General features: G+C 43.3%; 1 protein-coding gene across 5 annotated transcripts in view; it reads right to left on the minus strand.

Moving 5' to 3' along the window:
* Nucleotides 1-21,395, minus strand: part of LOC135558777 (zinc finger protein 521-like) — a 166,090-nt gene that overhangs the window by 142,916 nt on the left and 1,779 nt on the right. For 3 of the 5 annotated variants that reach the window (XM_064992900.1, XM_064992896.1, XM_064992898.1), the window contains 2 exons: nucleotides 10,553-10,609; nucleotides 32-244 (listed from right to left, as the gene is read on the minus strand). Coding sequence is in view for 3 of the 5 variants with exons in the window: in XM_064992896.1 (XP_064848968.1) it covers nucleotides 32-244; nucleotides 10,553-10,609 (270 nt within the window). In the remaining 2 variants the exon portion in view is untranslated. The remainder of the gene's footprint in view (nucleotides 1-31; nucleotides 245-10,552; nucleotides 10,610-21,395) is intronic. The other 2 variants (XM_064992901.1, XM_064992899.1) reach the window with 1 other exon arrangement.

Below are 21,395 nucleotides of genomic sequence, written 5' to 3' on the forward strand. Positions count from 1 at the left end.
AGGAGGGCTCGGTGGGCTGAGCGTTGTTTACCTGTCAGCTGGCATTGATTAATCTTGTGTTCGGTGAGATCGCTCAGCGACTCGAACACCTGCCGGCAGCTGTCGCAGCTGTGCAGCGCGGCCTCCTCGTCGTCGTCCTCCCCCTCCTTGCCTTCCTCTGGAGAGAGAAGCCTCTTCCTCAAACGCCTAGACCCGGCCTCAGCCTCACCATCCTCCAATTCCCTCTCGAGAGAACACTCTGGATCTGTTGGGAGTCACAGGAAATGACACGACACAACACAGTTAGGTGAGTGACCCGAAGTGAAGAGGCGACCTCTGGATGACAAAAACTCTGGTTTTAATAAAACAATAATAAAATGTGTAATAAAGATACAGGTTACATTTGGACTACTGTAACTCAAGCACTCACGCCGTAACATTGAGTGAGGACACACTGAAATGGACACACACACACACACAGCACACACACACACAAAATGCACACACAAACACACTCCTATGTTATTAAAAATGGTCTTACGATTTGTTTGCCCTCCTTCAACCAGGTAAAAGTACAGTATATGAAACTCGACTGATGGGAATATTTGTTGTTAATAAATTCAGGATTGCAGGTCTTGCCTGTTCTTCAAAATATGAGACTTCCACAATGAGAATGCTGAATTGCATCACTCTGGCTGTGTCAAAGGAGACTGGAAACTAGACATTTAATCTAGACATCCAACCTGGAACTACAGGCAATTAAAGAGAGACAGAGAAATAGGATGTGCGTGGGTGAGTGAGAGAGAGAGATGGAGAGAGAGAGAGCGAGAGGAAGAGTATGTGAGTGGGGGAGAGAGAGAGAGAGCAAGAGGAAGAGTATGTGAGTGAGAGAGAGATGGTGAGAGAGAGAGAAAGAGAGAGAGAGAGAGAGAGAGAGAGAGGAAGAGTACGTGAGTGGTTGAGGGAGAGAGAGAGCGAGAGGAAGAGTATGTGAGTGGGGGAGAGAGAGAGCAAGAGGAAGAGTATGTGGGTGAGAGAGAGATGGTGAGAGAGAGAGAGAGAGAGAGAGAAAGAGAGAGAGAGAGAGAGAGAGAGAGAGAGAGAGAGGAAGAGTACGTGAGTGGTTGAGGGAGAGAGCGAGAGGAAGAGTATGTGAGTGGGGGAGAGAGAGAGAGAGCAAGAGGAAGAGTATGTGAGTGGGAGAGAGATGGTGAGAGAGAGAGAGAAAGAGAGAGAGAGAGAGAGAGAGAGAGAGAGGAAGAGTACGTGAGTGGTTGAGTGAGAGAGGGAGAGAGCAATATGCAGGGCTGAGATTGGTGTGTGTTACCCCGTCGTCACGACACACTTCTCTGCATTATTCAACTCTGCTCGCAGGCAGCCGCGTGTTGCACTCATCAATATATTCTTCAATCCATCTGCACTTTTGGCACCTGATGGCTTTGTCCTGTAGCAGTGCCAGTGGTGGGCTGACTACCGTGAACCAGGACTACCATTCTACGAACCAGGAAACTATAAACACCCAGGGAGACAGACAGACAGCACCAATATCCAGGTGACACTACAACACTATTACAACACAACAAATTCTGCATCGCTTGCAAATTTATTTTACACATCTCCATTTCGAGAACAGTAAAAAACAAAACACATATGGTAAACTGGAGGGACAATATCAGCAGCATCTTTCAGATTCAACAGGCAGCATCTCTCAGATTCAGCAGGCAGCATCTCTCAGATTCAGCAGGCAGCATGGCCTGCAGTCCTTTCTCTCTCTCCCCTGTTGTGTCTCTCCCACTTCAACACAATAAGGCTGATTACGAAGACATACTCACAATTAAACAATCATGGCCCCCACCGGTCTAACTCCCAAAGCTTTCTGGTGAGGAGAAGGAGCCCTCCCTACCCTGACTGGCAGCCATTTTGAGCCCCATTGCCAGTTCTCTTCGCACATCATCTGAAAACTCTGGAGGGAACATTAGGAGCAGGCCTCCTTTCAGTCTTTCTGCCTAGCACACAGTTAAGACCGCTTAAGGACCTGGGCTGGGTAGGAAGTAGTGCAATAGCGTGTCTGTGGCAGTGTGTTGGCATGAAGCCAGGTCGTACATATGTGGGTTACATGTTGGCCATTTTAAAGTACTGGTCGGTCAGTGGGGTGCTCTTAAGATGTTCCTCAGAGGAGAGACGTTCCAGAACTCATCAAGGCCACCCAGAATTTTTCCTCTTCCCCCTCCCCCTCCCACCCCAATACTCCTCTCCTCTTCACTCCACTCCTCTCCACTTGCAGCCAAGTATTGATGTAACATCACACCCACCATTGTCCTTCCCTCTTGACGACGGAGGCTCTCGGAACATGCCCTCTAAAAATATCAGTGCTGTGGTTCCCACTGGGACCACAGCAGAACAGAAGGTGTTTCAAGAAAAATTTAAATCCCAATCCTCACAGATGCAGGCCTCGCCGAGCCCTCTGATGGGAATACTGCTTTTGACTGAGGCCAAACGCCACACAATATACACTAATGATTCATCCACACTAACAGGCTCGGCAGCAGAGCAGAGCAGAGCACAGCTCCAAATGTGCCAGGAAAAACACAGTGGCTGAGAAACTTTTCACAGGCACCGAAAGGTCTAGTGAAATGAAATGCTTTTTGTTAAAGACTCAATTAATGGAAGCCTCTCATGACATTTTTTTGTCTATTGAATGGTTATTGTGGGCCATTCCGTAAATGAAGTCAGATTATGTTTTGGGTTACTCATTTAGGAATGCACAGCAAAAGGCTAAAAATACAACCTTAAATTATCCTATGAAAACATACGATTTGACACCACTAATGTGGATCTAATCCGGGGTCATGGCTCTCTGTACAGCAGACGGACCCCATAGTCCCCCCCCCCCGAACCCCGATCTGTTGTTGTCTGGGTAAAGTGCTGAACATTGGGGGGCTTGACAGTGACATTACAAGGTCACGGCCACCCCAGGACCAGGGATTAGAAGCCTACCACATCACCAGATCAATACCGAGGATCCTGGGCCTCTCTGAGCCTCTCGGAGTCTCTCGGAGTCTCTCGGAGTCTCCTACAGTAATCCATCAGATCATGACATCCTCTTATACCAGGTCTCTGCAGGCTGGACAGAAGATCAATGCATCTACTGCTGCTTGGAGGGGCTGACAATCACACACAGGAGATAGCATAGATTTGTGGAATATGAAGATTTTTCAGATGGTTTTGTGCTGTAGTGGCCATTTTTGGCTTCCATTGGTGTGGAGTTATTTGCATTTTGAGGTAAGTTCTGAGTTTTAATGGATGCTCATTGCTCACATCAGTATAGGGTCATCAGGGTCATCAGAATTCATGATATGGGGAAAAAAAGGCGTCAATCTGTATTTAATACACAAAATCCATATGTTGAGGTCAGGTGGATATCTGGATATTTGTTCAATAAGACGACAAAAACCATCTACATAATAAACTGCATGCATTTTCAAAAGCTACAGAGGATATGATTTGGAGCTAAAAGCTCATAGATGATTAATAAATCAAAATGTGAAATTCGGGGACAGCGATTGACGCCATTTTGAGTTGCCCATAAATGCCTTCCTGGAGTCCATTCTCATCCTTCCATTCTCATCCCTCTCCCTCTAGGCTGTCTATTGAAGTACATTTATTATTCCACAACAGATATCTTGTTGGTCGCAGGCCCCCAAACCCCCCTGAACCCCACACCTTCATATTATTGAATAGCTCTGCTCTTAAATATTTATAAGGTTTTAATCAAATCAAATTTATTTATATAGCCCTTCGTATATCAGCTGATATCTCAAAGTGCTGTACAGAAACCCAGCCTAAAACCCCAAACAGCAAGCAATGCAGGTGTAGAAGCACGATTGATGTTCTCCTTCACCCAAACCAGGGAACCATCAGGGCTCCAGCAGAGCTGGGCCCCCCACGTCCCCCCTACTGAGCACTTAGAGAGACAGGTGGGGCCATACTGGCAATGGGGAGAGGGGAAGGAGAGGAGGGAGGGAGAGGTAAAGAGAGAAATTAAGGAAGAGGTGGGGGTTGAGAGAGAGAGAGAGCAAGAGAAAGACAGAGATGGAGAGACAGAGATGGAGAGAGAGAAAGAGATAACGAAAGAACCAGAGCAAAGGGGCACGAGAGACAGGGAGATGTTTTCCGAGAGTTAGACGGAATTTGTCTGACACTGGAGGGCTCTCGGTTATTTCGAACTCAAATTCATTCATATCCATCCACAACATAAAGGGTAAAGACATTGCAGTAAATATCACCCAAGGTGGTGCCATGCTCTCGCCCCGCTCCTGCTCCGTCTGTACTGTACGTCTAGTTCCAATAAAGTCCAATATGAGTCCTTCTTTGTGCAGCGAAAGACCTCAGAGCTGAAAGCAAGAGTCATTATCTTTTCATCCATCTCCATACTCATTTTCTCTCATTTCCAAGAGATTCAGATCTTGTAGATGGTCCCTCCCTCCCCAGCCCTCCCCTACTTCGCCATCCTAAACCCCCCCCCCCACCACCCAAGTTCAAATGAAGAATTTATTTTAACCAGCGCGCAGCTTCTGTCGACACATGTCGGCAGGCCTGATCAAAGGTGTGCAAGCTCCTTTATCAGAGTGTGGAGGGCTGTCAGCAATAGGAGGACATTAAGATTGAACAACCTTCACACGGATGCCGCCTTCCGCCACCTCATTATTTAAAAATCTAAAACTTTTGATTTGTTTTTTGGAGAGAGAAGAGAGGGAGATCACTTGCAATATAGGTCACACAGCCAGCCACATTACTGTACAGTCTAATGCCACATGATAAAGCCTCAGAGTGTATCTATCTCTCTATGCTCTCCTCTTCGCCTTTGTGTGGCTGTATGGGATTTGGGGTCCCTCCATTAGCCCGTCACGTCCACTGATCCCAGATCATTAAAGCTGTGTCATGATCTAGCTCTGAGACGCTGGGAGCAGAGAGATCAACTGAAACCACATTACTCAAGATTGTCATGTGTTAACATGGAGAGGCTACAGGACAGAATGTTTTTAGCAAGTCCTAGATCAGATCGTCATGCAATGCAATGAGATCAGATTCATAAATACGCACTGAATGGCTTATTTGACTGCATGTGTGTGTCTGAGTTCTTTGGGTGTTGATTCAAGGTTTTATTGGAGAAATCGACCGTATGACTTCATTTTGAAAAGCAAGTATAGAGTTGTTTATACCATAGCTATTATATATTTACAATCACATTGTTTTCTTAGCTTAACATAATACAGATGTAGGATCTTCATTTGATCACTCTTTTGTTGCTGAAATTTTTCCCACACCGCAGGAAATGCAGATGAGCTTCATGATTTACACATATGCACTGAAAACCTGCACTAACACACCGTTATATGAACAGTATTGCACTTTTCATGTTAAATTTTGGCCAGCTAATAGGCCCAGATTATTTTGCTGTGAAAATACTGTTCAAATTAAGATCCAACATCTGTACGTTACAAATCAACATGCAGCATCTTTATGAAAGAGAAAAAGCTGCCAAAACTATAACTGGAGGAGTTAGAACAAACAACAACAACAACCCAGTAGCTTATATGATCAAGGAAGCACCACATATCACAGGTAACACAGCATCATTCACCGTTAAATCGTTACATAGAAAAAAGATATGCGAACACAAAGGAAAGGAAATCAAAGGCAATGAATGAAGAACATGATTAGATACCTTAAATTATGATTCTCTCTCTCTCTTGCTGATTTCTTAGCTTCTGTCTCTCTCTCGAGCGCTCTCTCTCTCTCTCTCTCTCTCTCTGTCTCTCTCTCTCTCTCTTGCTGATTTCTTAGCTTCTCTCTCTCTTTCTCGCTCTTGCTGATTTCTTAGCTTCTCCCTCTCTCTGATTTCGTAGCTTCTCTCTCTCTCTCTCTCGCTGATTTCTTAGCTTCTCTCTCTCTCTCACTGATTTCTTAGCTTCTCTCTCTCTCGCTGATTTCTTAGCTTCTCTCTCTCTCTCTCTCTCTCTCTCTCTCTGGGAGTGATACTATTGAACGAAGCGCCTTGCCATGCCATTAGTGCAGTCAAACAACAAAGGAAATGAATAATAGAGAATATGATTTGAGAAGTGCTGGAGTGAAAGAGTCCCTTCCTCTTCCTGCTGTATGTAGAGAGCCCTGCAGTGCATTGATCTGTGGCTGGTTTAGCCCTCCTCCGCCGACGCTACGCTACCACTAGCTTGCACTACAGTAACAAGTACCTCGCCACCCAGAAAACCCCTCAGATCTAACACACTCTCCTACAGGCACACACACGCGCGCACGTATGCACAAACATGGAAGCACAGACACGCATGTAAGCGTGTACACACACACACACACACACACACACACCCTCTTCCTCACACCCAGAGCTCAGTCCACTCCACTTTTAACTGGAGCAGGCAAACTCTCCCACAAAATGGCCCCAACCAGCCACAGTCAGGAGTAAAAGAAAAGTGTACATAAAAAGGAGAAGAAAGAATGTGGAGCATGTGGTTATAATTACACACAGGCAGTGGAGGCTGTGGTAAAGCCAAGCTGTGGATCTTAAGCCTTCTCTCCGGGTAAAAAAGCAATCTGCCTCATTAAATCTCCCATATAATACTGTTCCTGCCCTCCGCACTAGCTAACTATAATGCTGGCTTTCCTCTTTACCAGAGAACCTCTTTTGTTATCATTTCCCCCTTTCCTATTCTGCTACACATCAGACATAAGTGTGGCGTATAGAATAATAATACAGTAGGTACCTGGCTGTAAGACACAATGAACATACAGGCTCATAGAGGAACACTGCTGGGGGTCTACTTATCAGCCAAGCACTCGACACACCACGTCTCATTCAGCTAGGGCCTTGTCAAAGCCTTAATGGGTAGTGTGAACACGTCAATCACTGATCAGTGGCCTACAAGCACGAAAATAAGCTGATCCATTGTTTCAGTTGTTTTGTTTGTTGTGGTTTTTTACATCCAAAGGGTCTTGATTGGGAACAATGGAAAGTGGTTTAACCATAAGATCCTATGCTGTTGGGTTTTAAACTCATACCATTCTTGATCATTGGTCCAAAACTGTATTTTCTGAAGGTACCACATGGCAGGTCAAATCAAATCAAATCCAATTGAAATAAAATGCAAATATTTGTCACATTCTTTGTAAACAACAGGTGTAGACTAACAGTGAAATGCTTACTTACGGGCCCTTCCCAACAATGCAGAGAGAAAGAAATAGAGAAATAATAGAAAAGTAATAACATGATAATAAAACGAATAATAAATACACAACGAGTAGTGATAACTTGGCTATACACACGGTGTACCAGTCCCGAGTCGATGTGCAGAGGTACAAGGTAACTGAGGTAGATATGCAACAAGGAATAAAGTAGCTAGGCAACAGGATAAATCATAAACAGTAGCAGCAGCGTATGTGATGAATCAAAAAAAATGTGTGCAAAAAGGGTAAACAACGATAGTCCGGGTCTCTATTTGGTCTACTAATTAACAAACTATTTAGCAGTCTTATGGTTTGGGGGTAAAAGCTGTTGAGGGTCCTGTTGGTTCCAGACTTCATTGGTATTGCTTGCCGGTGCGGTAGCAGAGAGAAGAGTCTATGACTTGGGTGGCTTGAGTCTATGACAATTTGTATTGCCTTCCTCTGACACCGCCTGGTATAGAGGTCCTGGATGGCAGGGAGCTCGGCCCCAGTAATGTACTGGGCCGTACGCACTACCCTCTGTAGTGTCTTGCAGTCTTTCGCCAAGCAGTTGCCATTCCAAGTGGTGATGTAGTCAGTCAAGAGACTCTCAATGGGGCAGCTGTATAACTTTTAGAGGATCTGGATCAAGTTGCAGAGGGAGGTGTTCAGTCCCAGGGTCCTTAGCTTGATGATGAGCTCGGAGGGCACAATGGTGTACTCAAATACAGTAGGTGTTCCTTTTGTCCTGGTGGGAGAGGGCGGTGTGGAACGCAATAGAGATTGAGTCATCTGTGGATCTGTTGGGGCGGTATGTGAATCGGAATGGGTCCAGGATGTCTGGGATGATGGTGTTGATGTGAGCTGTGACCAGCATTTTAATGCATTTCATGGCTACAGATGTGAGTGCTACGGACGATAGTCATTTAGACAGGTTGCCTTGGCGTTCTTCTGACGTGTGTCAGAGCCGGTGTCGTAGAATTCAATCTTAGTCCTGCATTCACGCTTTGTCTGTTTGATGGCTCGTCGGAGGTCATTGCGGTATTTCTCATAGGAAACAATGGGGTGACTTCATTGATGGCTTTTTGACGGTCTGTGGAGTCTGGTCCTGGCTGAGCAGTATGTCCTGCGCCGCCAACTCGTTGAAGTAGAAATATTAATCTATATCGAAGGTTAGCTGTTCTGATGTCCAGAAGCTCTTGTCGGTCTTAAGAAACAATGTCCAAGAGATGATGTGCAAAAAAAGCTCAAAGAAAATACACAACAAAACAGCAGAATTGGTCAGGAGCCACTTAAACAGCAGCTATCCAATCCAGAGCCATTCTGAAGGTGAATTTACATGAAAGTTGTGACAAATTATTCAAAACAATAATCTGCTCCTATATCTTGGTAAAGTTTTGCAACTTCTACTAGGATCCTTTACACTGCATCTGACGAGGGGGTTCAAAGAAAAACAACCAGACGAACTCAAATGAGAAAAGTGAGAAATTAATTTGTGCACACACTTGATTTCTCCACAGGCAAACATCGATCGTGTCGCTGCTGTCTCTCTCCCTTCACTCTGGAGATGGCGGCTAGAGGGAGGAGGTGCGGAGGAGAGGAGAGAGAGGCGGGTGTGCGTGTCTGAGGGGGTCGTTGTAATCAGGGGCTCTCATTAGCCCGCCGTTGGCTGTGGATGACAGAAGGTCTCCCAGGGAACCAGGGGAAACAGGGGCTCATAAGCCCAGCGCTTCATCTACTTCTGCTGGGGTGGCTGAGGATGAAGCCTGCCTCTCTCCCCAACCAACTCCCACAGAGCCTGGATCTCTACCTCTACCAAACACCAACCAACATGTAACCAACAACATACAGACCCTGCTTATCTACCAAACGTTAAGCAACACCCAGGAATTCATATAAAATACTACAACTGCAGACTAGACTGACATGGGCCTGGATGAAACACTCACGCAAAAACGATAGCCTAAGCCGAATGATGGAGACTGGTAAACACTGATCTGTGGGAGGGGGCTGAAGGAAGGAGACCTCCTCTCAGACACCTTACAGAACCAATAAACGGACCCATCCCCATAGACATACTGTAGTGAAACAGTCCTTGTGTTTCCAGTTTCTGCATGGGGATATCATACCTCTGTCTGAAGGGGCCCAGAGAGCGAGAGGTAGGTGGGTAAACACAACTGACTCTACCGCCAGGTACCAGGCAGTGTGTGTGACTGTGAGAACCCAGAGTCCTCAGCCTGCTGGGCAAAGCCATCCATATCAGGTTTAAAATAACCACACATGAGACTTAACCTTTCGCAGAGACAAATGAAATGAAAGAACGGTCGCGTGATCAGGAGCAGGCTTCATTCATAGTGGGCTCTCTGTGAGCCTGACCTGGATTACTGCTCTGTTCCTGGAGGGCATACGGTGAATGCCACACCAGCAGACAGGACACATTCATCTGCTCTGTGAGCTGTATTCTACCTCTATCTGAGGTTGGGAAACAAAGGCGTGAACACACACACATACACAGGCATGAATACAATACACGCACAATGCATGCATTTCACAGCATCTGATGTAACGCTCTCTCAAACAGACATGCACGAATGGACACGCACACACACACACACACACACACACACACACACACACACACACACACACACACACACACACACACACACACACACACACACAGGTGAGCCAACACACAAGGAGCAGTAACATATCCGAGTGGTTGAAACACACTTCATTCCTCTCTGGAGAGACGATAGATCACACACACACACACACACGCTCCACTTTCCAGTCCAGAATGTGAAGCAGAATCTGGCCTTACAGGAGACGTTGAATATGGCGATGCTCCTTTGGGCTCAGGAAGCAGCCATTCAACCTGCCATTCGCCAGCTTTTCAAGCTTAATAATGTCAAAATACATTCTATCATCATTACTGTCGTCACAGTCAGCAGTATGTCCATCTAAATAAAAAGTTACGCGCAACTGAAAAAATGCCTCGTCTGGAAGGAATCAAAGTATTGTTTTTACCAAGTGCGCATGTATCAAATCCAGCAAAAAAAAACAAATTATATTACTGATATTGCAGGAGGTGTAGAAAAGGCATTTTTTCGGTTGCATGCAACTCTTCATTTAGTACATACCGGCCGTGACGGCAGTGTTGACTATAGTTTCTCAGAGAAAAACCAGTAAGTACTGAACGTATTTTGACATTATTACGCTTGTAAAGCTGGTAAATGGCAAATTGAATCACTGCTTCCTGCCCTTAAAGGAGAATTGCCATATTTAACATCTCCTGAAAGGCCAGATTCTGGTTCACCCAAAACGATGAAATATGAAATGGAGCATTTACCGCTCGGAATCGCACTCTGCCCAGGACTGTGCTGCTCCTCTGTCACATTGTCTTCTACTGCCAGAAAGAAAGAGAGAGGGGAAAGAAATGGTTAACAGCAACAACAACAAAAAACCTACGACAGGTTAACGCCTGTCAGACACATCGAGACTTTCTTTCCCTTCTTCGCTATACCTTCGTCTTATTTTTTACTGTTATGGCTTTTCTGTACGGAAACTCCAGGAGATTTTAACAGCTCAACCAGTGCTTTGGGAATCCACACAAGCCTTTCATATGGACGAGGTTTGGCAACATGGCGAGCAGCCATCCGCGTAAGTAACATATAGGACTGAGTAATGACCACATGAATTATAAAATTCTCCCAACAAACCCTCTCCCAACATCAACAGTGACCAACTGAAAAAACGCCTTGATGACTGCGGAGGTTTCTGAGACAAAACAACGCCCAAAGTATTAGACAGGCGATATAGACTAACACATACGCTTCGGCAAGATGGTATTGTCACACATCTAAAAACACTGCAGTTTAAACAAAGTTTCTGAACAAATATACAGTACATACTGACTTTTTTAAAGCACTTCACAGTATATGAATTAGCAAGTGTTTTTGTAACATTGATACTACAGTGATATTAACAATTTATCAGATTCTAAGATATTTATAATTGGATTTCTATGTTGTAGTTTTGAGAAACCGTGTTAATATATGCATCCAAGGCCAGTTCACAACATGCACCTAAATGTGGCATATTTGTGCGATTCTGAATGCAGGACCGTGCATTCAGATCAGGCCTCAGTCAGTCAGTGATTTGTTTGTAACTGAGTGCTTGTCAAAGAAGTGATGGTTTGAACAGCGCTCCGACTAATTCATTAGCTACATGGAAACCAATCCTTCTGACACGATGTGGTATTATTGGCATTGGCCTTGACAAACATCACTTTAGCCTGTTCAAAAGGTAGGAACCTTTTTTTCGCAGGGGGCCTGCTTTGAACTAGGTGACAGGTAGGGGGGAAAAAGAGTTCCTTGCGGCATGTCAAATACAAGGTACTAAATGGATTTCAGCAGCGGGAAGAGAACAAAAGACTCTCCCACCTGTTCCCTGTAAAATTAGGGTCTCACCGAGAACTTCTGACGTCTCATCGTTCCTCCCCTGCAGTTGAAATGCATTCTCCATTATGCCTTCTCAACCTTTCATTTCCCTTCAGCAGAGAGAAAGGGGAGCCTGACAGGACCTCCCGGCTGGGGGAGAGTGGCAGTGTGACTGCCAACGCCAGAAACCAGCTAGCGACACTTTTAAAAAAAAGGACGCCAAATATCCCATACTTTGCATAATTAAGGCAGGGATCCTAGCCACTTCCTCTAAGGGGGGCTGGAGTCAATGTAGAGAGTGGTGTCAAGCAGATTCTTCTGAAAATGGTAGTCTTAGAAACAAATGTGCTATCTAGAAACTATAATGGTTCTTCAGCTGTCCCCATAGGAGAACCCTTTGAAGAACCCTTTTGGGTTCCATGAAGAACCCTCCACAGAGGGTTCTACATGGAACCCAAAAGAGTTCTACCTGAAACCAAAAAGGGTTCTACCTGGAACCAAAAAGAGTTCACCTATGGGGACAGCCGAAGAACCCTTTTGGGAACCTTTTTTCCAAGAGAGTAAGAAAGAGATGGGGGTAGCGATGTCTCGAACCACCGGACAATATTGAACAAGAGTTGCATGTAAAGGAATTCTAAAAATCTGTCTTTATGACGTGCTGTGTTTAGGAAATGTGTTTGATTCCACAAAAGGAAGAACAAGAGGTCTGCACTCCTACCTGAGTCAGAAACCATTTATCCAATTTCAGTGAATAGAAAAGGCTTTTAATTGGTCAGAGCTCTGTTAGTTCATTTGTTAAACACATCACTAACATGGAAAGGACGAGGAGTTAAAAAAAAAATGTATTCCACCTTTATTTAACCAGGTAGGCCAGTTGAGAACAAGTTCTCATTTACAACTGCGACCTGGCCAAGATAAAGCAAAGCAGTGCGACACAAACAACACAGAGTTACACATGGGATAAACAAATGTACAGTCAATATCGCAATAGAAAAATCTATATACATTGTGTGCAAATGTAGTTAGATTAGGGAGGTAAGGCAATAAATAGCCCATGGTGGTGAAATAATTACAATTTAGTAATTCAACACTAGAGTGATAGATGTGCAGAAGAAGAATGTGCAAATAGAAATACTGGGGTGCAAAGGAACAACAACAAAAAATATATGGGGATGAGGTAGTTGGGTGGGGTATTTACAGATGAGCTGTGTACAGGTACAATGATCGGTAAGCTGCTCTGACAGCTGATGCTTAAAGTTAGTGAGGGAGATATAAGACTCCAGCTTCAGTGATTTTTGCTATTCGTTCCAGTCATTGGCAGCAGAGAACTGGAAGGAAAGGCAGCCAAAGAGAAGTTGGCTTTGGGGATGACCAGTGATTGGGATGATACCTGCTGGAGCGGGTGCTACGGGTGGGTGCTGCTATGGTGACCAGTGAGCTGAGATAAGGAGGGGCTTTACTTAGCAAAGTCTTATAGATGACCTGAAACCAGTGGGTTTGGCGACAAATATGAAGCGAGGTCCAGCCAACGAGAGCATACAGGTCACAGTGGTGGGTAGTATATGAGGCTTTGGTGACAAAACGGATGGCACTGTGATAGACTGCATCCAATTTGCTGAGTAGAGTGTTGGAGGCTATTTTGTAAATGACTTCGCCGAAGTCAAGGATCGGTCGGATAGTCCGTTTTACGAGGGTATGTTTGGCAGCATGAGTGAAGGATGCTTTGTTGCGAAATAGGAAGCCAATTCTAGATGTAATATTTGATTGGAGATGCTTAATGTGAGTCTGGAAGCAGAGTTTACAGTCTAACTAGGCACCTAGGTATTTGTAGTATATGGACACAGTGTTAAAGTCCACCGTACATAGATAACTTAGAGCCACCGTACATAGATAACTGTGTCTCTATCTTTCTGTCTCACCAGTGCAGAAGCCTCGACTCGTCCTGTGGAGACATACACGCCTTAGTGAGTGAGCCTGAGTCCCTGTGAGTCTAATGAGTTTCTCTAGCGCTGTTGAGCACCTTGCATCCAGCATCATTTAAACGGACCAGGATAGAGGGGGGTTACTAATAAAGCCCTCGTGTTTCGTACAGACCTTGGTCGGGTGGAGGGATTGTGTGTGTGTGTGTGTGTGTGTGTGTGTGTGTGTGTGTGTGTGTGTGTGTGTGTGTGTGTGTGTGTGTGTGTGTGTGTGTGTGTGTGTGTGTGTGTGTGTGTGTGTGTGTGTGTGTGTGTGTGTGTGTGTGTGTGCGTGTGAGTGGGGGGGGTGGTTCATTTTGATTACTGTCCCTGTTGGCGAGATAAGTGAGTTGAGGCAGAAAATTCCATTTTACAATGCCATCCAAACTTACACATTACAGGAGTGTCAGCAATGAGTCGATGATTTGTCACCACTGTGAACTTATTAAAAGTTTTGGCCAATTAAACAAAACAAGCAATTTACATTCTTGTTGTAAAATTGTTGTCCCATCACTCCATGGGAAGTTTTAATGGATTTGAAAGGCTGCTACCTACGTGGGCCATTGGTCATCCGATCTAGCCTGTCAGATACACAATAATTTACCCATGGTAACGCTCTGTAAATGTAACGAAAATCCCTCAGCAACAAACAAGAATACACATTTCACCAGCAATTGCTGCAATTTTCAACTAGAATGTATGATCATACATCTGGCTAATTTAATTAATGTATACTAGAGCTGCCTGATAACCATCTCAATAAGACAGAATCTATTACGCAGATGAATATATAACAGCATACAAACTGAATATCACAGCTATCAGTTCATTAATTTGACAAGGTACATTGTGTCACTCTGCCAGTAACACACTGCATTTATAATTATGCTGCAATGTTTTGTTGATACAACACATGGGACCAAATCAACACTGTTCCTTGGATTTTTATACGTGTAACAGAAATAATGTCATCTGACAACAAGTGTTGAAGAGTTTAAAGGTCCACTGATTAACACATACGAACTAACAAACATGATGGCCATTTAGGAGAGATTGGCAATCCTATGGCAGGACTCAATCCTTCAAAATGTAATCTACAAATGAATTACCAATCGGCAGAAGAAAAACACCAAGAATAAGACTTATGGCCAGACGTCCACAATAACAGCTTCAGTCAATACAGTAAGATGTCTCTTGTGAATAAATGTAGAAACAAATGTGCCAAACAGAACACGCTCTAATGAAGAAGTGAATGGGCGCTACGCAATGCAGTTGGGTTATCAATTGCTCTAATCCATCAAATTAATTCCTGTTGCGTGTCTGTCTGTCTGTCTGTCTGTCTGTCTGTCTGTCTGTCTGTCTGTCTGTCTGTCTGTCTGTCTGTGAGAGAAGGGCTGATAGACACACACACACACACACAGCCCTGAGTCTGTCTGTTCTTGGATATGCGAGCTGCGACAGTGTGACTCATCTGGTTGGTTACAGAGAGCTCGGACGTTACAGTGTGGAGCACAATGGCTGTGTAATCGGCCCTGACTGACCAGGAAGGAGACTCTCGCCACAGGGACTACAACTCAATTTAGCTGGGGTCACCAGGTCAAACCTCCTCAATTAGTACTAGGGGGAGAGGAGGGGAGAGGACACACACTGCACATGATGAATAACTTTCTTAATGATCATTATTTGAACAGGTGCTGATTAGTGTCATAAACAATTTGCAATGGAGAAGCTGTGTGTTAATCATATGGCATAACGTTTGTAATCCTTCATGTACTTTATCATGTAAACAAGTTATGAATATGAGTAGTAATTCTGAAGTAGTTTGAAATCAAATAATACCTTATTGGAAATAAAAATACTATCAAAGGATAAATAATCATACTAATATTATGGATATTGGATATTGTGATCATGTATAATACATGATATGTATTTTAGACAAACAAATGCATCAGGAAATCAATCACTGACAGCAGATGGGGGGGGGGAGACAGACACCATCTCCCCAGCAGTCAGACAAGCCATGACAACAGGAGAGACACATGCCATGAAATAACAGGAGATATCGGCCAGCTCCCGTGGCACCCAGACAAGCCCAGCACAACTCACTGAGCCCCAGCTTCCCGCATGTCAAGAACACTGACAGCCAAGTTAATGGTATTTCTATGGCTCCATCATCATTTCCTTAATGATAATACTAGCCATAGTTTTGTGTCACACTAGAAAAGTGCTAATGGGTGTTATACCACAGATCATTAATTGTAAAAAAAAAAAGAAAGAAAAAAAAAGAAGAAAAAAAGACACTAAAATATTGGGGGCTTATAAAGAAAAAACTGTCATTAGAGATGAATAAAGCTTAAAGTAGAGGAGAATAAAGAGGAATAGTGAATCTACCCTGTCTTCCACTTGAATTATTAAAACCAAATGAGTGCAGCTCTTATCTTTTTATTTTATTAATATGAATAGATACTGAATAATTATTTTTCATTCATATTCACAACAACAAAACTCTGAAGCTCTAGTATGGCCTAGTTGCAATCACTTGGTTTTCGTTAGGTAAAAAGTGGATATGGATCCTTTTGAGTACAGCACATCTGCCTAGTGCCATATTGACCATGTTGGACATCAATAAATGCATTAATAGTATTGTACTGGGCACAGATGAAGACATGGTTTAACTATGGTTGAACGCTCAACCTTTGCACCACTTCAAATCACCTCACCGAAATATGACAACGATAAAGCCTGAAATGCAATGACAAACACAAAATGGTGAGGTGAAAAAAGGTGTGTTTATCAAGGCAAACTCAAATGTGTTACCGAGCCAAAGCAGGGTTATTTTTGACAGTCAGCCTATATGACAGAGAAGGTCTATGTTAGCTGTTGGTTTTCATAGCATTTTCTTGACTGTAATAGTCATTCATACTATTTCCATATTATGGATTCATATGAACCCATTTCAAATGGCATACAGTCTGCTTCTATCCGATGCCAAGCCAAATCCCAGAGTTCATCCATGCAATGATGGAACTCATCTCGTGGTAAACATCAAATATTTAAGGTGTATATGACACGACAACGATTTCATGATATCCTGCAATACAGTAACTAAATGGTGCAGAAAATATATTTATATATGCAGACGACGGCTACCCTGGAAATATTGTTGTCAGCCAATGAAAACGTTATTGGAGTGAGACCGACCTCAGAGTGTCATTTGTGCTCGAAGAGAAAATCTCAACTCAGTCTCTCTCTCCCTCTCTCTGCTCAGGAAGTCTGTGAGCAACGTGGCAGGCAGGCAGGCAGTCACCTACTGTATGTGCAGATTCTGGACTAGTCTGTCCGAAGGATCCTCATCCTATGCCTCCTCACTGTGACTGAACAAGCTGCTGACCCAACACTTCGGGCACGTCCCATGAAAACAAAATGACGACGCACCGACTGTAGTTGAGAGACGTAGATAGTCTAGGATTGAGTAAATGTCAGTGATGAGGGTGAAGTGTTTGCATATAAGCGAATGATGTATGGTCTCATCCTGTGCCATCTATTCCCCTGAGCAATCGCGTCGCCGGCTCCGTCTCTCAGACTTAATTGAAACAGGACTTGTAACGTTGCCCTTTTCCTCGACAGGACCAAAACATAACCTCTGACTCCCTCCAGCATCCAATTGAGAAAGAGAAGAAAGGCGTACACATTCCACAGACAGAAGGGAAAAGGAGAGGCACCATCAAGGCTTTATTCTGTCCTCGTTCTCTCTCTGTACATGCTCTCTCCATGTTGACCGATACCATATGGCCCTGGCCCTGTCGCCGGTCATGATCGGGATTGACCTTCCCTACATGTGCCAATAAAGTGTTATTTTACTGTCACTGTGAGGCCTGGACACTGACCAGTATCTCTAACCCACAACACAATGATACTGTCTCTAACCCACAACACAATGATACTGTCTCTAATCCCCAGCACAATGATACTGTCTCTAATCTACAGCACAATGATACTGTCTCTAATCTACAGCACAATGATACTGTCTCTAATCCCCAGCACAATGATACTGTCTCTAATCTACAGCACAATGATACTGTCTCTAATCTACAGCACAATGATACTGTCTCTAATCTACAGCACAATGATACTGTCTCTAATCCCCAGCACAATGATACTGTCTCTAATCTACAGCACAATGATACTGTCTCTAATCTACAGCACAATGATACTGTCTCTAATCCCCAGCACAATGATACTGTCTCTAATCCCCAGCACAATGATACTGTCTCTAATCTACAACACAATGATACTGTCTCTAATCCCCAGCACAATGATACTGTCTCTAATCTACAACACAATGATACTGTCTCTAATCTACAGCACAATGATACTGTCTCTAATCCACAACACAATGATACTGTCTCTAATCTACAGCACAATGATACTGTCTCTAATCTACAGCACAATGATACTGTCTCTAATCCCCAGCACAATGATACTGTCTCTAATCTACAGCACAATGATACTGTCTCTAATCCCCAGCACAATGATACTGTCTCTAATCCCCAGCACAATGATACTGTCTCTAATCTACAACACAATGATACTGTCTCTAATCTACAGCACAATGATACTGTCTCTAATCTACAGCACAATGATACTGTCTCTAATCTACAGCACAATGATACTGTCTCTAATCCCCAGCACAATGATACTGTCTCTAATCTACAGCACAATGATACTGTCTCTAATCTACAGCACAATGATAATGTCTCTAATCTACAGCACAATGATACTGTCTCTAATCTACAGCACAATGATACTGTCTCTAATCCACAACACAATGATACTGTCTCTAATCTACAGCACAATGATACTGTCTCTAATCCCCAGCACAATGATACTGTCTCTAATCCCCAGCACAATGATACTGTCTCTAATCTACAACACAATGATACTGTCTCTAATCTACAACACAATGATACTGTCTCTAATCTACAGCACAATGATACTGTCTCTAATCTACAGCACAATGATACTGTCTCTAATCTACAGCACAATGATACTGTCTCTAATCTACAGCACAATGATACTGTCTCTAATCTACAACACAATGATACTGTCTCTAATCCCCAGCACAATGATACTGTCTCTAATCTACAACACAATGATACTGTCTCTAATCTACAGCACAATGATACTGTTTCTAAACCCCAGCACAATGATACTGTCTCTAATCTACAGCACAATGATACTGTCTCTAATCCCCAGCACAATGATACTGTCTCTAATCCCCAGCACAATGATACTGTCTCTAATCTACAGCACAATGATACTGTCTCTAATCTACAGCACAATAATACTGTCTCTAATCTACAGCACAATGATACTGTCTCTAATCTACAACACAATGATACTGTCTCTAATCCCCAGCACAATGATACTGTCTCTAATCTACAGCACAATGATACTGTCTCTAATCTACAGCACAATGATACTGTCTCTAATCTACAGCACAATGATACTGTCTCTAATCCACAGCACAATGATACTGTCTCTAATCTACAACACAATGATACTGTCTCTAATCCCCAGCACGATGATACTGTCTCTAATCTACAGCACAATGATACTGTCTCTAATCCACAGCACAATGATACTGTCTCTAATCCACAACACAATGATACTGTCTCTAAACTACAGCACAATGATACTGTCTCTAATCTACAGCACAATGATACTGTCTCTAATCTACAGCACAATGATACTGTCTCTAATCTACAGCACAATGATACTGTCTCTAATCTACAGCACAATGATACTGTCTCTAATCCACAGCACAATGATAATGTCTCTAATCTACAGCACAATGATACTGTCTCTAATCTACAGCACAATGATACTGTCTCTAACACAAAGCACAATGGTACTGTCTCTAATCCACAAACCAACCAAACACGGAGCACTGTCTATTACCAACACAACAACACAACAACACTGACCACAGTGTCTAATCCACAATAACACAAGAAATGACACACTTTGTGTTGGATGCATATTTTATGTGGTTGATAATGAAATACTGTCCGTTTTTATGTCGCTGAAAAAAATGGCACGTTGAGGCTACAAAACACTAAACGCACATTCCCATTCTCTGCAGATGCTGAAAGAAATCAATCATATTTCTCCACTCCTAACAGTAGGTCTATAATTGTACTGCAAGAAACAATTATGCAGGGTTTAATATTATAACAGGCTACATGTGAAGCCTGCAGTTAGTGTCCAGCCTTCTGTTACTATTCCAACTATTCCAACTCTAAAGACAGACCCTTGTATCTACTGCAGTAGATTTTGAGAGGGGAAATGCACTCTGACAGACACCACCAAATACAAACAGTGAAACTATGCAAAACCCCCAAAGCATGTCATTTCCATAGCAATTCTGTTTTGAAAATAAAAGCTGTCTTGTGGACATCTGTATTAGTGTGGCTCCATTCTTACAGGCAGAGGTGGACAAAGAACAATAAGCGACATCTGCCTACTCTCTTCTGATTCTGATCCAAACTCCGGAAATATCTATGACGTGTCCACATTTCATGTCAACTTTACCGCGGGAAGAAAAGCAAGCTGTAGGGGACATATGGAAGTAGGAACAATTTATTCAACCAAGCTGTTGCATTCGGATCTCAATAACAATGCGAAAACAAGCAGTGAATGCCATCACTCAGACAAGACTTAAAATATTGCATGCAGCAACGTTGTGTGACAAATACTGTATACCCACACACACTCAACCTAAATCAAATCAAATTGTATTTGTCACTTGCTGCGTAGACAACAGGTGTAGACTAAAAGTGAAATGCTTACTTACGAGTCCATTAACAACAATGCAGAGTTAAAGATAACACATTTTAAAGAAATACATTTGAAATAGTGACACGAGGAATAAATAGACACGGAATAACTAATACATTAAAAAAGTTAAAATAACATGGCTATATACAGGGATTACCAGTACAGAGTAAATGTACTGGTGTACGATGTACACACACAGACACATAGATGCTTGCGCATGCACGCACACACTCACAAATACACACACAAGAAAAGCATGCACACACACACAGAAGAGATGCACACACACACACACACACACACACACACACACACACACACACACACACACACACACACACACACAGAGAGAGAGAAAATAATTGCACACACACAGACTAAAGAAAAGCATTCACACACACACACACACACACACACACACACTTGTAGCAGATTGGTGAGAACAGATATTGTCTAAGAGATTTGTCTTTGGAGAATAGAAAATGTAATTTCACCTAATGCATCAAAACCAGTCAATGCCACCAACGTGTGCTGATGCTGACAAAAACAGAAATCTATCTATAGAGGCATTGTTGACTGTGCATAGAACCAGCAGACACAGACACACTTGAAAGTCTGTGACAACAATAGTGATATGTGCATGATGCACTCACATTCCCCTCACTCCTGGGTATTGATTTAAAATGGTGGCTGTAGGAATGTTACCACAGACCATGTAATCTTCCTTTGCGATGAAGACTTCAGAGAACAAAACGGGAGAATGAAAGCAAAGCAGTCGACAGACCACAAGCTGAGACAGTGAAATTGTGGACAATTATTTGCTGAGCAAAATACAATGCCTGCCAGATGAACTGCAGCTCAACCTCGAACCCCAGCAGCTACCCTACCACAAATACTACAGAGAAAAGTGTTGTGTGCCTGTGTGTGTACGCTTGTATGTGTGCAAGTGACA

Source organism: Oncorhynchus masou, chromosome 17 (genome assembly GCF_036934945.1).
Source record: "Oncorhynchus masou masou isolate Uvic2021 chromosome 17, UVic_Omas_1.1, whole genome shotgun sequence".
Lineage (NCBI taxonomy): Eukaryota > Metazoa > Chordata > Actinopteri > Salmoniformes > Salmonidae > Oncorhynchus > Oncorhynchus masou.